The sequence below is a fragment of the Erinaceus europaeus genome, chromosome 3, assembly GCF_950295315.1.
Source record: "Erinaceus europaeus chromosome 3, mEriEur2.1, whole genome shotgun sequence".
NCBI lineage: Eukaryota > Metazoa > Chordata > Mammalia > Eulipotyphla > Erinaceidae > Erinaceus > Erinaceus europaeus.
Window position 1 is genome coordinate 109,037,299 of NC_080164.1, and position 17,350 is coordinate 109,054,648.

Here is a 17,350-nt window from a genome sequence, read left to right on the forward strand (position 1 = left end):
AGAAATCAAGAGGGAAGCCGGGTGACAGAGAAGGAGAGAGACAGAGAGACACCTGCAACACTGCTTCACCACTTTCGAAGTTTTCCCCCTATAGGTGGGGACCAGGGGCTCGAACGAACCCAGGTCTTTGCACATTTTAACATGTGCACTCAACCAGATGTGCCACCAAGCAGCCCCTATTTCTACATTTCATCTAAATAATATGACTACTGAAAAGTAAAAACTTCATGTGTGAAACACCAGAAATTTTGATGCTTCCAAATATTCATATACCTAAAGTGGCTAATAAACCTTGAGAAAACTGGCAGGATTTAGCACTGTTCACTTGGCTGTTTGTGAAGTGTATGGAGTTATGACTGTATATCACATAAGTACTCTGAATAGAGTCATGGGATCACTACAATGAGGTCTCCTAATTAAAGTGATTCTTCTAGAAAGACCCTACTCAGTGAGCAAGCACATAAGAAATTCTAGAATTAATGAGGACCTGGTTGTTCAACATCATACTTTCTAATCTCTATTACCTATGTGAATCTATTTTTTGTAAATCAAACTTCAAACCAATGTTTGGAGACAATCAGATAATATTTAAGGACAGACAGACACAATAAGAGAAATTAGAGTAAAGCTCTGGGGCGAGTAATCGTCAAGACTTATTCCCTCCCTATGGTAATACAGAGTTTGTTTCAGTCTTTTTTATTTATGTATCTGTTTCTAAAATGTACTCACTGTTGCCTCATAATTTAGTATGCAGAGAGAGACTATTGCACCAAGCTACTGTATTAAATACAGTGATACAGAGATTACAAAGCCATAAACACTGTTCTCAAGATAATTATAACCAGTTTTGGGGAAAAGCCACATGCAAAAAAAATATAAAGCTAAAACAAGAACAGCAAAAACAAAAACTGCCACAAATAAAATAACAGAGAAATACAGTGGAAATTGTGGAGAAAAGAAAAAAGCAAAAATATCATTTAGGGAGTTACTAGGCAAATGCTAGAAGAAGGGAATTACTAACTAGATGCTATTTTCACATAGGAAGGATGGAAAGCTTATGGTTCAATTCCAAGTCACACAAAAGGTACAGAAGAGGGAGGCATCATAACTCATTTTGTGTTAATTTTCCTTCTTTAGACAGCAATTATTTTCAGCTACATATTCAATTCTGTGACTTCAAAATACATCTCATATTGTACTGCCATTGAAAGTGATGTAATATTGGGAGAAATTCCAGATGCCTGACAGAGAATAACACTATAATCTCTGGAGAAAAGTGTCTTCATTTTAGGTCAGTATTCCTTAAAATAAATGTCTGAACCCAATATACAAAACATAAGCCAAAAAGATCTTGGATTAAAAAAAAGGATATTTAATATATTTAAAAAGGCAGAAATCATATAACAGAAACAGATGTTTCAATAATTCAATTATTGACATTTACATGTACATCTTACAAAATTATTTCCACTATTTCTAAAGGAATACAGGGATTTTAGAGATTTGGAAAGCACAGAACATATTTTTACAAAATTGTAAAAGAACTGGACATAAATTTAGGAATCAGAAAAGAATGTGGGCAGAAGGGAAAACTCAATGACTTGCTTTGTCAACAGATTAAACACAAAGAGAGAACTAGCAGTGTGCTATGAGCCAAAATTGCCACCCTTGTGAAAGGAAATAAACAGAGTATCCAAAAAGTGAAATAAAATAAATAGAAAAGGGAGGAGAAGCAGGAAAAGAGGTATCTCTTAGTTCCAAGAAATGTTAAGGATTTGAAGACAGAGGAGTTGACTTTCATTATAGCAGGATGTTGAAGTAAGCAAAATGACTTTGGAAAATGACTCGACATGTTGAGCAAAGAATGAAAATATTTACATGTCAGTTAATTTACCTGTTTTTTTCCCACTTTCTTTGTTGTGCTTTGAAGTAGTATTGCATTCTAACACTATTTAAATTTCTAGTGTGTATTGTAGAAAATCAACATATTTATATAACACATTAAGTTCACCACTACCAGACTAATTACATCCTTTCTAATCCTGTTGTTTCTTTTGCTCAAATTATCCACCCTCCCACTCCATTTGTCTCCTGGTAATTTCTAGCTAGTTTTACTTGTTTTTGAATATCATACCAGTATTTATCTAGCAGGAAGGTATATGTAGATAGACATAGAGACAGAGATGCAATTACAGATAGAGATAATGAAGCCTTAGCAATTTCACTCCTTGGCTGTGAACATGAGACACTCTTGTGTACTAAAACCAATACCCAAACATGTTCATATGACATGACTAATAACATCCCAGATCTGAAAAGAATCTAAAAATCTAATGTCATGTGACACATGAAAGGTAAAGTATGTGGACATTATGGCTACTGAACAGTTTAAAATTGGAGAAAGTGGTGTTATACACTATAACAGGAGTAGACTTAAATACAGTAACAATGCTAAGTGAAATCAAGTAATCCTCAAGATAGCATAATGGTTATGCAAAGGGACTCACACTTGAGGCTGTCTTCAAAGTCTCAGGTTCAATCCCCTCCACCACCATAAACCAGAACTAAACAGTGCTCTGGTTAAAATAAATTAAATAGATAATCATTCAATATTATACATAAGCGTAACATATTTTATTTCACTTAGCATTGTTACTGTATTGTAAAATTGGCATTAATTAAAGGGGTTGCACCCAGACATGCCAAGGAGGAGATCACCACCAAATGGCCAGCTCTGGAGTACTGATACAGTTCTTATCAGGAAAATGAAGCAGGAGGGTCAGTTAAATAGCTCACTTGGATAGTGCACTCTTTGCAATGTGAACAACCAAGCTTAGAGACTGGCCATCACTCCACTGAAGGAAGCGTTTTTTTTTTTTTTTTTAAGATTTTATTTATTTATTAATGAGAAAGATAGAAGGAGAGAGACAAAGAACCAGACATCACTCTGGTACTTGTGCTGCCGGGGATTGAACTCAGGACCTCATGCTTGAGAGTCTGATGCCTTATCCACTGCACCACCTCCAGGACCTCTCTCTCTCTCTCTCTCTCTTTATCTGTCTTCCTGTTTCTATAATTATTTTTTTAAATTTCTTTATTGAGGGTTAATGGTTTACAGTCAACAGTAATATACAATAGTTTGTACATGCATAATATTTCCCAGTTTTCCACAAAACAATTCTGCCCACACTAGGTCCTCCTCTGCCATCATGTTCCAAAACTTGAACCCTTTGCTCACTCCAGTATCTTTTACTTTGGTGCAATACACCAAATCCATGCCAGTTCTGCTCAGTGTTGTCCCTTCTGATCATGTTTTTCAACTTCTGTAAGTAAGATCATCCCATATTCATCCTTCTGTTTCTGAGTTATCTCACTTAACATGATTCCTTCAAGCTCTATCCAAGATGGGGTGAAGAAAGTCAATTCAACATTTTAATAGCTGAGTAATATTCCATTGTGTATATAGACCACAACTTGTTCAGCTACTCATCTGTTGTTGGACACCTATGTTGCTTCCACATTTTGGCTATTACGAGTTGTGCTGCTATGAACAAACGTATACACAAATCTTTCTGGATGGGTATGTTTAGTTCCTTAGGATATATCCCCAGGAGAGGATTTGCAGAGTTTTAGGGTAGGTCCACTTCTAGCCTTTTGAGAGTTCTCCAGGCTGCTCTCCACAGGGGTAGGGCTAATTTACATTCTCACTAGCAGTTCATTAGGGATCCTTTGTCCCCACAACCTCTCCAGTATTTGTTGCTGCTACCAAAAAAAAAAAAAAAGATGGAGAAGGAAAGATATATTCTGCAGTAGTGACAATATTCTGTTTTCTGTTCTGGGCAGTGGTTACTTGGATTTTAATTCATGATCAACCACTGAATGGGTTAATCTCCTTTTTTTCAATGCATGGACCTAGAGGTGTAACATAAATGAAAATTAAAAAAAAGAAACTATGGAAACTGAAATCAGATAATGGAGAAGTGATTCTAGGTCTTCTCTTCTCTTTTCTTTTCTTTTCTTTTCTTTTCTCTTTTCCTTTCTTTCCTTTTCTTTTTTGTCCTGGAGTTGGAGCTTTGTAGAGTAAAAGAGTATAATCAGAGAGTAATTTTGAGAGCTCAGTGTAGAATGGATTGTGGCAGAAGTGAGGACTTGGGGTTCTTTACATCAGGGCATGTGACAGGAGATAATGCCCCGTGTCGATTTAACATGTATCTTCTGAGCAAGTGCATGAAGATGGCTTTGACTCATCCACTGTAGGGAGTGGGAGAAAAGAAGAAATTACATAGCACAGCCTTGAAAATTCATTTTCCAGCAATTACATTCAGAGTATTAACAGGGCTGAATCTAAGCTGGTGACAGCCGATCTGCTTCCTGCATGCAAACAAATTGCAGATTTCGATGTGCTGATCTCTTGGATGACAGATTCCATAAGCACTGCCTTCAGCCGCTAGAATGAAGGGGGGCTTTCATGGGATGCCTGCAGTTTATCAATAGATGTATATTAACATGAGGGATCAGAGACCTGCCTGCTGAAAAGAGTGTTTCCAGGGCTGATAATTTTCTTATTAGCAGGGATTTATTCACATCACTTGTTCGGTTATTAGATAATGACTCCCTAATTCTGAATTTGTATTCAGTCACTTCAAAAATCTCATGGTAATTGCTTCTTTGATTTACAACACTGTTTGATACTTGCAAATTTTAAGAACTCTGCCATATTGTCTGCTAGCGATAGATTTGGGAAAAGCTTCTGATATTTTTTGATGGGTACAAGTGACAAGCTCTACCACTGAAACCTTACTAAGAGCTGTTACAAGGTTTTAACATGCATGACTTACACAGAATACCAGTATGACCAAACTAGGGGTGGGGCACTGGGAATTCCTTACAATTTTACTCCCATGTACAGCCCAAAGGCATTAAAAAAATGAATGTTACTATTCCTTTATGGGCCATAAATTTTACAACTAAAATGTGATAAAATAAAAGTCCCCACAGGGCTGGGTGGTGGCGCACCTGATTGAGTGCACATATTACATTGCACAAGGAGCCAAGTTTGACCCCCTAGTTCCACCTACAGGGGGAAAGCTTTGCAAGTGGTGAAGCAGTATAGAAAGTGTGTTTCTATCTCTTTCCCCCCTCTATCATACCCTTCCCTCTTGATTTTTGCCTGTCTCTAGCCAATAAATAAATTGAGATGAAAACTCTCTCTCTCCATATATATATATAAGCTTTTGCAAAGGTCTGCAAAATAGCTTACATGGATAGTGTGCCTGTTTGCCATGCACTTGATCCAGGCTTAAGCCCCACTGTTGCTGCATTGAAGAGAGCTTGGGTGCTATGATTTCATCTCTCTCTCTCTTAAAATAATTTTTAGTTATTATTGAATAGACAGAGAGAAACTGAGAGGGGCTGGTAGGGATACAGAGAGATAGAGATAGAGAGACACCTGCAGACCTGCTTCACCATTTGTGAAGCTTCCCCTTGCAGGTGGGGAGCAGGGGTTTGAATACATGTCCTTGTGCATTGCAATGTGCACACTTAACAAGGTGCACCACTGCCTGGCTCCCCTGGCTCTATCTAATAAAATCAACCTGGCATGTGTGTCCCTAACAATGACAAAAAGATTGTTTTTTTTTTCTTTTTAGTTTTTCTTAAATGATATTTTTAAAAGTATATAAAGATATACAAAGAGAAGTAGCTACTCTAACTTTCTAAAGCCATACATATTACTCTGGACACATTCACACTGAAGATGAAATTAAAAAAAAATTATTCTCTTTATTTATTTATTGAATAGAGATATCCAGAAATAAAGAGGGAAGAGGGTGATAGAGAGGGTGAGAGACTTCCGCAATACTGCTTCACCAATTGAAAAGCTTTCTTCCTGCAGGTGGAGACCAGGGACTCAGACCTGGGTTTTTGCACATAGTAATATGTAAGCTCAACGAGGTATGCCACCACTGAACATGAAATTAAAACTATTGGCAATCAAGGCATGTCATTCATTTCTAAAATAAAATGTTTTATTTCTCATATAGCTTTCAAATCATGACACAGTCACTTCTATGTAATTAAGAAGAAAAATAGATGCATATTTTGTCTTGCTGAGAATCTAGCAGAAATATGGATGTGAGTAATGTGAGAGTGGGAATAGTTCATTAAGGGCAATAAACAGACACAAGAGTCCTAAACATAGTAGCTCCCACTGACTACTTTTCTCTTGCATATATTTGAAAATGTTTTCTAGTGGGCAGGGAGACAGCATAGTGGTTCTGTAAAACATGCTCAGACCTAAGACTCTGAAGTCCCAGGTTCAATCCCCAGCACCACCATCAGCCAGAGCTGAGCAGTACTCTGGTTTCCTTTTCTACTTGTGCGTATCTTTCTGTTTGTATCTCTTTCTCTTAAAAAAAAAAAGTAAAATACAATATTAAAAAACAGAAAGCCTTTAAAAGCAAAAAAAAAAAAAGCATAATGGTTATGCAAAGAGACTCTCAGGCTCCAAGGTCCCAGGTTCAATCTTCTGTACTACCATAAACCAGAGCTGATGATCAGTGCTCTGGTAAAAAAAAAAAAAAAAGGGGGGGTGGTAGTGGTGTAACCAATACAGCACACCTGTTACAGCACACACTCCCGTTACAGTGTGCAAGGACCTGGGTTCAGGATGGGGCACTTCACAAGCCATGAAGCAAAACTGTAGTTGTTCTCTCTCTCTGTCTCCCTCTCTCTCTCTCTCCCTCTCTCTCTTTATCTCCTTCTCCCCTTCTGTCTCAGTTTATCTCTTTATCCTACAATAAATAAATAAAATTAAAACAAAAATATATTGTAGAATACTAAAGCTTTTAGTTCTTGTTAATAAGAAAGAGAGGATTGAAAGGACATGACCAGAGCACTCCTCAGCTCTGGCATATAATGGTCCTGGGGATTGGACATTCCATTCTAAAAAAATTAAAACTATTGATGGGGGGGGGGTCTGACCCAAATTCATGATTATCTCCAGAAATAACCTTTCTTTTAAAATAATTATTATGAGAGAGTTGGGGAGAGAGAAAGAGAACCAGACAGCATTCTGGTACACGCACTGCCAGGGATCAAACTCTGAACCTCATGTTTTTGAGATTCTGACGCCTTACCGACTGCACCATTTTCTATGAAAGAATCCTATATACCTAAGAAGGCAAGCATCTGGTCATAGACCATCTTGCCTTTGTCATGTGAATCTCTCTCCTTTTCTCTTTGAAAACCATGCCCCTATTTCATTTCTTAGTTCAGAACAAATACCCTGGCTTTGTCCCACTTAGTTTACAATTTAATTTTAAGTAGGTTCTCCATGTATATGTAATTAAATGTATCCTCTTCACTTATTAACCTGATGTTGACTTCATTGCTCAACCAGCCTAGGAAGGCTGAAGCTATTGCTCTCAACTCTCAAGATTGATATAGTGAATGTAGTATTGTAAATTCTTGGTGAGAGAAGTTGTAATCCTGTCACACTACCTGAAGATCCTTCAGAGACACAAATGTCTTCAGAGAGTATGGAACTTTGAGATTTCCCTGAATGCCATTTATTTGGAGTTTGAATCATAATTTCATTAGCAGAACTTAAACTTTCAATCAATAAGTCTTCGAGGTGAGTGTTTAATACAGAATCAGAGACAATATTTTGTTAAAAAAAACTCCAGCACTGACTATAAAAAATTAACATACATTCAAAGGTACTTGAGAAAAGCATACAAATATGTACTTTCATTTCCTGCATATTTATGAATTATAAAATCAGTCAAGAAAAGAACATATATTCACTGGGAGGGGAGTCATTAAAATCGTCATGATTGTTAGAGTGTTAGTTTTCAAAGGACAGAGTTCAACAGCAAACATTAAAGGTAAATCATTTTTTTATTCTCTTACCCCACCTCTGGGTAATAAAAATAAGATGTGTTATTTTATCAGTTGTTCACCAGACTTGCACGAAAAATATTAATGTTCATCAGTAAGTATTTGTGGAAGCAGGCTCTTTTATTTATCCCCTTATCTGAGTGAAAATTGATCTTTTTCAAGAGCAAATTCAGAGTAGGGGAGCAAATGTGCCCACATTTTTTCATCACTTCTTCTGATAACTTCCTATGTAAAGAAGTAGCCACAAATAAACACAGGCACATCTTTAGAAATTCTTCATTGTAACTTCTACAGTGAGACTGCCAAAACAAAATGCATAATTAATAATTTGATGTGTTTTTAAAAAGAAATCATCTATAGCTCAGGTTAATTATCACAGGTCGCAGCATAACTCAATGTCCCAGCACAATGTCATCTGCTCAGGCTTAGCCTGCAGGACTTGTTTTAGACTAATGTTACTTTTTTTCTCCTCCTTCTCCTTTTTTTTTTAAATTAGTGATTTAGTATTGATTTACAAAATTATAAGATAGCAGGGATATAACTCCACATCATTCCTACCATCAGAGTTCTGTGCTCCCATCTGCTCCATTGGAAGCTACAATGATTCTCCTAAAGTCACAGATATGGGTTGACTCGGATTTCTGTATCTATCTATTTATATGTACACACACACACACACACACACACACACACACACACACACACACACACACACACACACACACATATATATATATATATATATATTTTTTTTTTCTGTTTATTCTCTGGTCATGACTTCTCTTCCTTTCTAAGTCACACCTGTACTTATTACTATGTTTGAGTGTCCTTTCTTTTCCTCTTATCTTTCCTAGTCCTGCTGGAATTGGAGTTCAGAGCCTTCTGTTTATCTTCCCCTAACATTTCTTGCTGAGCGTATGGATCAAAATTCTTTTTGGGGTGCAGAAGGTGGAGGGTCTGGCTTTTGTAACTGCTTCTATGCTGGACATGGATATTGGCAAGCAGATCCATACCCCCAGCCTGTTTCTGTCTTTCCCAAGTAGGGTAGGGCTCTGGGGAGGTGAGGTTCCAGGACACATTGGTGAAGTTTTCTGCACAAAGGAAGTCAAGATGAAAGCATAGTAGCATCTGTGACTTGGTGGTTGTGGCTTAGTGAGTTTCTGAAGAAATTCTGGTTGTATTTTGTTTAGTTTTCAGGTGAAACACTAAGGATTTGCTTATTCCTCCTATACTCATACAGACTGAACATCTTGTCCATGTCTATAGTTAGAAGTGGGGACATGTTGTGACCTCAACAGGAATTTGGGACAATTAGCACATGGATCACATCAGTCTGAAGCAGGAGAATCTATATAAGCAACAACTTGCAGCAACTTGCTCTCTTGATTGGATTACCTTCATCATGGCAATTTTCCATTGGTGTTTCTCTGAACTGATCTCTTCATGTGATGGTGTTGGGTGACTTAGTTTCGGCCTTTGGACTTTTGCCTATTTTCCTAACTAGACTTCTCCCCTCAAATTCACAGTGATATTCATGAATAAACCTCTCTTTTGTTTAACCTTAAATGGAGCCTCTTATTTTGTAGTACTTAGATATTTGCCCTTTACCCTTGTATCACCTAATACTGCCTTGAATTGTTTAAACCCATTCCCAGAGCCCCGCAGTCAGTTCCTTACATGCCATCACAGCAGCAAAAGTTGTTTTGTTTGTAACAGCTTTTTCTAGTTTAACAGGAGAGCAATCTAAAAAGGCTCCTACTCCAAAGCCAGGCCTCTAGAAATCCACTGTCTTTTTGAACCCTAAGACAGCAGGAAACTCACATCTCCACTATAGAGCCTCTACTTCCCCCAGTCCTTGAACCTTTGGATAGGGCCCAATTTCCCGTATGCCTCTCCCAATCCATATCAAATGATATTGCATTTGCCGATCGCAACCTAATCAACACAATGATTGCCACCTCAACATGCTTTAGCTCAGACTGTGTCCAGAGACTTCACATGTGGAATGACAACCCTTCAGCTTCATTAGTCAGGTGAGACCTTTCTTTACATAGTATTCTCTAATTACATCCCAGGTGGTTCACTTTCTAACAAAGACCCCAAACCTAGATATACACCAGTTTCTGTGAGAGAGAGCATATGTTCACACGTATCCATAAACAAGTGCAAAATATATACCTGAAAGCAGAAGTACACTAGAGTTTACAGTGAGTACCCCCCTAACACTTCCTCTCCACTATTCCAAGCTTTGGGTCTATGATTGCTCAACAATTTGTTTGGCTTTGTATGTTAACTCTCTTTTCAGTCACCAGGTTCCAGATGTCATCAGGATGCCGGCCAGGCTTCCCTGGACTGAAGACCCCACCAATGTGCCCTGGAGCTCTGCTTCCCCAGAGACCCACCCTACTAGGGAAAGAGAGAGGCAGACTGGGAGTATGGATCGACCAGTCAACATCCATGTTCAGCGGGGAAGCAATTACAGAAGCCAGACCTTCTACCTTCTGCAACCCACAACGACCCTGGGTCCATGCTCCCAGAGGGATAGAGAATGGGAAAGCTATCAGGAGAGGGGGTGGGTTATGGAGATTGGGTGGTGGGAATTGTGTGGAGTTGTACCCCTCCTACCCTATGGATTTGTTAATTTATCCTTTCTTAAATAAAAAATAAATAAAAAAAATAGAACTACTCCAAAAAAAAAAAAAAAGAAAGAAATCCTAAGATCACATTTCTAAGTTTGGATTGGTTTGTTCCCTTCATTGTTTTTATAGAGATATTCAAAACATCACCGTGTAAAACACTACTTTCACTTTATTTTCTAAAAACAGATTTATTTATTTATGAATAAGAAAGAGAGAAGAGAGAGAAGAGGACCAGTGTGAAAAATAAAGGGGGCCAGGAGGTGGTGCACCTGTTTGCATACATTACAGTGCACAAGGACCTGGGTTAAAGTCCCTGGTCCCCACCTGTATGGGGAAAGCTTCCTGAGTGGTGAAGCAGAGTATGTATGAGGTGTTTCTCTGTCTCTCTCCCTGTCTATGCTCCCCTCCCTTATCAATTTCTCTCTGTTTCTATCTAATAAAAAAAAAAGTAAATGAAGTCACTGAGAGGTAAAGTAGAAATATAGTCAGAGATAAAATTCTGGAAGAAGAGGCCTTGGAGAAGAAGGCAGACTGAATCAGGTGGTCAGAAAAGAATCAAGAGAAGATACAGTTGGAGGACCCAAGAGAGGACAGGGGTTCAGGAAGGAAGAAACTCCCTTTGGGTTCCAGTGCAGGAAGGAGTTTCTGAGAGATAAATTTTAAAGATGCCTATTCCATTGGTCATATACAAGATACTGGAACTCTGTTCTTAATTGTTTTTCCCCCTTTTGTTGCCCTTGTTGTTTTTATCATTGTTGTGGTTATTAGTGTCGTTGTTGTTGGATCGAACAGAGAGAAATCGAGAGAGGAGAGGGAGAGAAAGATATGGACCTGCAGACCTGCTTCACCACTTGTGAGGCGACTCCCGCTGCAGGTGGGGAGTCGGGGGCTCGAACCGGGATCCTGTGCTTCGTGCTATGTGTGCTTAACCCACTGTGCTACCTACCACCCAACCCCCTGGTTTTTCTTTTTTATGCAGACTGGGAATGAACTCAGAGTTCACTAATATGTAACACCACTCAGTTTCCTCACCAGTAATTTTTTATTTCTTTATTGGGGGAATCACCAGTTAAAATATAGAATTTTATTCTATATTATGAACAATGATAAAAGGAGAGAGAGAGTGGGGGAAGAAACACTAAACATCATATTACCATCTGTAAATCTCTCTCAGGAGGCACATAATAATTTTCTTTATGGAGGCATTCAAACTTAAATCAAGCTATAGTGCTTTAAGAAAAAAAAATTAGGACATAGAGACAGCAAGAACTAAAGGTGGAGACACATGAAAATTAAATAGTAAACTAAAAAGAGTTTCAGGCTCCAAGAATGGTTCTTACCTAAAGCACATTGTCAGGTTAAAGGAAAAATCAGATAAAAATGACAATAGCAATAAAAAAATACATAGAAGGTACTTATTGTCATCCTTACCGTTTTGTATTCATCACCTTCTTTAATTCCTGGATTGCTCTGTTATTGCACTGTTATTGTCATTTTACAAATGAGAGTACTGTGACTTGGGTACAGAACAAATAAATAAAGTGCCTGAGCTTACAAGCTCCTAGAAAGATTGAAATTTGAATCCATCCTTGTCTGATGTTAAAGCATAAACTCCAAATCATTAATTTAGTCAGTTGTAATCATTGTAGAGGAATCTACGTGTGTGCTGAGAGTGGTGAGGGAAGTGGTGATATAAAATGCTGTGTGTGAGAATTTTTCCAAGAATGGAAGCTACTTTCTGCCCTAATCCAACTTTCTAGCCCTTTTCTCTACTCTGACACCATTTTTTTGGACAATATATATATATATTTTTTATATTTATTTATTCCCTTTTGTTGCCCTTGTTTTATTGTTGTAGTTATTATTGTTATTGATGTCATCATTGTTGGATAGGACAGAGAGAAATGGAGAGAGGAGGGGAAGACAGAGAGGGGGAGAGAAAGATAGACACCTGCAGACCTGCTTCACCGCCTGTGAAGCGACTCCCCTGCAGGTGGGGAGCCAGAGCCAGGGGCTCAAACCAGGATCCTTAAGCCAGTCCTTGCTAAGCCAGTCCTTGCGCTTTGCACCACCTGCACTTAACCCGCTGCGCCACAGCCCGACTCCCATCTCAGACAATATTTTAATCCAACCTCATGCTAGCTATGAAACTCAAGCAAACTACCATTGCTGTAGGCACCTAGAAATATGCCTAAGATTAGGTTTCTTTCACCTTAGGTTTCTTCCACCCTAATTTCACCTGCTCTGTTACTAATTTTTTTTCTTTTTTGGTTCCTGTTTATTAACTAGACAGAAAGTTGCAGACACTACCATGATTCCATCCTGACTTCTTAGGGCAGAAGACCTCACCAATGTGTCCTGGGAACCCCACCTCCCCAGAGCCCTGCCCAACTAAGGAAAGACAGAAACAGGTTAGGGGTATGAACTGACCTGCCAATGTCCATGTCCAGCACAGAAGCAATTACAGAAGCTAGAATTCCTACCTTCTGTACCACAAAAAGGATTTGGTCTATACTCCTAGTGAGGGAGAAGTGATAGGAGGAAGAGCTTAATTAAGAAGGCTCTGAATTCCAGCTCCATCAGGACCCACAGAAAGAAGAAAAAGGGAGGGAGATTTGAATGTGGTAATAGGGTCATGAGCGGCTTGGAGGGAAAAAGAGGACTGGACCTGGAAGAAAAAGGGGACAACTATGTACAAATGTAGATAAATAGTTGTAGAGATGACAGCTAACCCACGTCTGCCACCTTGGGAGAACTGTGATGGTTTACAGTGGATGGACTAGGGATTCAGAACTCTGGTGGTGGGAACGGTGTGGACTTATAGCCCTGTTGACATGTAATTTTGTAAATCAATATTAAATCACTAAAAAATGCTCTGTATGGAGAAATTATTTGAGCTACTGTTTATCGAGGTGATATTCACATTCAGTGTCTTAAGAACTAGACCACTGATTTCTGAGTCTTTCTGGAACTTTTAAAAAAACACTCTGAATAAAGCACTTTCAGGTAAACAACTCTCTCATGCCTCATTTTCTATAAGGTGTGGTTCTGAGGACCTGGGCTTGCCACTCACTCTCTTATGTCCTACTTCCTCTAAGGGTAGAAAAGTAGTGTGTGTATTACCTTCTATTTTCATAATCTTTGAGCCAATAAGAATGGAGGGAAGTATAAGTTCTCTGTTCCTCTGTCACTTCTGGGAGAAAGTTTTTATTTTTTTTCAGAGCATGTGTTTAGCTCTTATTCCTTCTTTGGTCAAAGAACAGACTTTTTTATTTTGTCTTGTTTTGATTTTCATGTTTAACTATTACCCTATGGACTGGATAGAACTATTGGTATCTCTCACCTGCAGGGGAGTCGCTTCACAAATGGTGAAGCAGGTCTGCAGGTATCTATATTTCTCTCCTCCTCTCTGTCTTCCCCTCCTCTCTCCATTTCTGTCTGTCTTGTACAACAACAAAGACATCAGTAACAACAACAATAACTATAACAATAAAAAACAACAAAGGCAATAAAAGGGAATAAATATATAAATATAAAAAAGAACTATTGGTATCATATGCCCTAATTCCTGTTTGTTTGTTTTTTAGTTGAACTTCTTTTGCTTCTTTCTTTCAAGTCACACTTCAATGATAGTGAGTGAATTGATAGGCTCACAAAATTGACATAGAGATTACTCTAAATTAAAATCCTATCTGAACTAAAGCAACTAAAACAGAATCTCCAGAAAATCCAGTTGTCATCAGCACTGCCCTCAGGAATGTCTCGGGAACTGCAGAAAGTGAACAGACATTTCATTCTCACTTGCATATGCAACCAGTAAAACATTCCTACTGATGTTTTGAACTGTGGTTCCCACCCCTCTTTCTGTCAAGATGGAATATATACTTTGACTTCTGGGTGGTCAACAATATATTCATTCTGTGTGTACACAGAAATAAACTTTTACTTTGTGATGGATCTGTCTGTTGCCATTGAATTCACAGCAGTTTCAACTACCAGAGAAGAGCAGATTTTCATCTAACTAGTATCAAGTCTTTTTCCTGAACAAGGACAGTCTTATTCTTGAAAGGAAATCCCGTGAGAACAGGGACTATAATGATGTCCTCAGCCCCACTCAATATTCTTTGTCAATGTTGCTCTCACTGTTTCTACCACTGGCCTGGCTGATGGAAAGTTTAAAGAAGAAGGTGAGAGATTTTGTATTTCTAGTGTACTGTGTGTTTTCTGAAGATATCTGCCTTTTTATTTTGATTTTATTATGAAACTCAGTGGGTAAACCTAGAAGAAAAGACCTCCTGCCTAGCGGATAGAAACTGGCCTGTAAAAAGCAGAAAGGTGCTGATATTTAAAGGGAAGAAACAAATTTGTAGGGATTTGCAGAAGGCCAAGAAACCTGAACTTGAAGCCACAGCAATATTTTTCTTCACCAATCTATAACTACATAAAAGAGGATGATAGGGCAGAGAGATTGCTCCACTAACAGCAGTAGACTCCCATGCCTAAGGCTGTGGTGTTACAGGGACTAGAGTCTTGCTCTGACTTCTTTCTCTCTTTTGCCTCTGTGAAACTTTCATGTGTAACAAATAAAATAAATAACTTAAAAGAAGTTTACTTAAAGTGTTATTAAAGCTAATAATAAAGTATGAAAAAAAATGTCATTGGTGGGGGGCCGGACAGTTGTGAAGCAGTTAAGTGCACATAGTACAAAATGTAAGGACCTACACAAGGATCCAGGTTTGAACCCATGGCTCCCCACCTGCAGGGGGGTCACTTCATAAGCCATGAGGCAGGTCTGCACATGTTTATCTTTCTCCCCCCCTCTCCATATATATATATATATATATATATATATATATATGTATCTTCCCCTCCCCTCAATGTCTCTCTGTCCTATCAAAAACAAACAAAAATTGAAAAATGGACACAAGAACAGTGGATTTATAGTGCAGGTACCAAGCCCCAGTGATAACCCTGGAGGAAAAAAAAAAAAAATATATATATATATATATCATTGGTGGCAGCTCCAATCAAGACTGTGGATGTGAACACTTTTAATGAATTAATTATAGAAACACAAGGAATTGGAGGGAGGAAATTGTAAAGGCCTGTAAAACCTTTGTTCCTAATGCTAGACTTCATTGCATAATAAATTAGGATGTTTAGCCTAAAACCTGCCCTAACTCTCACTCTGTCTCTGAGATTTTCTGTCTGATGGAGAAAATGTCACTTGAATGATGTAGAAATGAATGCTGTTCTTCTTTATTCTTGCAGTCCTTAGCAGGTTCTTGATGATTCCTTCTTCTTCTTCTTCTTCTTCTTCTAGCATTTGCCCTTCTTCCGTAGCCACTCAACAGCGCTAGGTTGAGCCTGATGTAAAGTTTCGAGACCTCCTTTGAATCTGGAGAGGTGGCAGTCGTTGACTATGTGGGTCATAGTCTATCTGTAGCCACAGGGGCAGTTCGGGTCGTCTCTGGCTCCCCAGCGATGGAACATAGCGGCGCACCGGCCATGGCCTGTTCGATAGCGATTGAGGAGGGCCCAATCATAATGTGCTAGGTCAAAGCCAGGTTGACGCTTGCAGGGGTCTGTGATGAGGTGTTTGCTCTTTACCTCAGCTGACTGCCAACTCTGTTTCCAAGAGTCTGGAACAGAGAAGTTCAGTGTAGGCATAGGGGACCAGATTGGATGACAAGACGTCAAGCGTTGGACAGGGTGGGCGAAGATATCCGCGTATATTGGCAGGTCCGGTTGAGTGTAGACGTGGGAAATGAACTTAGATGATGCCGCATCCTGACGAATATCTGGCGGGGCGATGTTGCTAAGGACTGGCTGCCATGGAACCGGGGTGGAACGGATGGTTCCAGAAATCTGACTAAAATCATGATTCCCACATGCAACATTGAAAGAGTTGCAGTGCATCTTAGTTCTCAGAGATAACAATCAAAAGGCCTTTCTGAAATTGTGGAGAGGGCTGTTAAGACAAAAGTGAGCTATTTTCTAAATGCTTTGTTTTTGAACCATGATCATCTCTCTCTCTTTTTTTTTTTAATCCTTGCTTGACTTTTTGAAAAATAACTGTAGAGACAGAGAAATTAAGAAGGGAGGGGAAAATAGATAGATAGATAGATAGAGACATAGATAGATACATAGATAGGTGACAGATGATAGAGCCGTAACAATGTCTCATCATTTGTTTAATCTCCTCCGTGTAGTTGGGGGGTCTAGGTTTACACCCTAGTCCTTGAGCACCATGTCCCTCTTCTTTGATTTTCATGTACATCAACCATGGGTAACCACCACCTGGCCCCATGGACCAAAATTCTTTATGCGGCGCTTATTTTTAATTGAGCTGCAGAATAGATAACTGTATATCAATGGGATAAAATTTTAGTCAGATCATTTCATTTTCCTAGTTCATTAACCATGCCATTAACAAATGATAACAAGAGGAGACAGATAGAAAACCACATTCAGGGGAGTTGGGAAGTAGCACAGTGGGTTAAGTGCAGGTGGCACAAAGTGCAAGGACTGGCATAAGGATCCCGGTTCAAGCCCCCAGGTCCCCATCTGCAGGGTAGTCGCTTGGTGAAGCAAGTCTGCAGGTGTCTATCTTTCTCTCCCTCTCTTTATCTTCCCCTCCTCTCTCCATTTTTCTCTGTCCTATCCAACAATGACAACAACAATAATAACTACAACAATAAAACAACAAGGGCAACAAGAGAATAAATAAATATTTTTAAAAAAGAAATCTCATTCAGGGGGTGTTAAGGATCCCAGTTGGAGCCTCTGGCTCCCCATCTGCAGGAGGGTCA

General features: G+C 38.9%; 1 protein-coding gene across 1 annotated transcript in view; it reads right to left on the minus strand.

Annotated features, from left to right (window-relative positions):
• The window catches only part of GRID2 (glutamate ionotropic receptor delta type subunit 2), a 1,638,698-nt gene that overhangs the window by 334,946 nt on the left and 1,286,402 nt on the right, over nucleotides 1–17,350 (minus strand). The window contains exons 10-11 of the mRNA XM_060188447.1: nucleotides 4,179–4,251; nucleotides 808–881 (exon numbers count right to left, since the gene is read on the minus strand). Coding sequence (XP_060044430.1) covers nucleotides 808–881; nucleotides 4,179–4,251 — 147 coding nt within the window. The remainder of the gene's footprint in view (nucleotides 1–807; nucleotides 882–4,178; nucleotides 4,252–17,350) is intronic.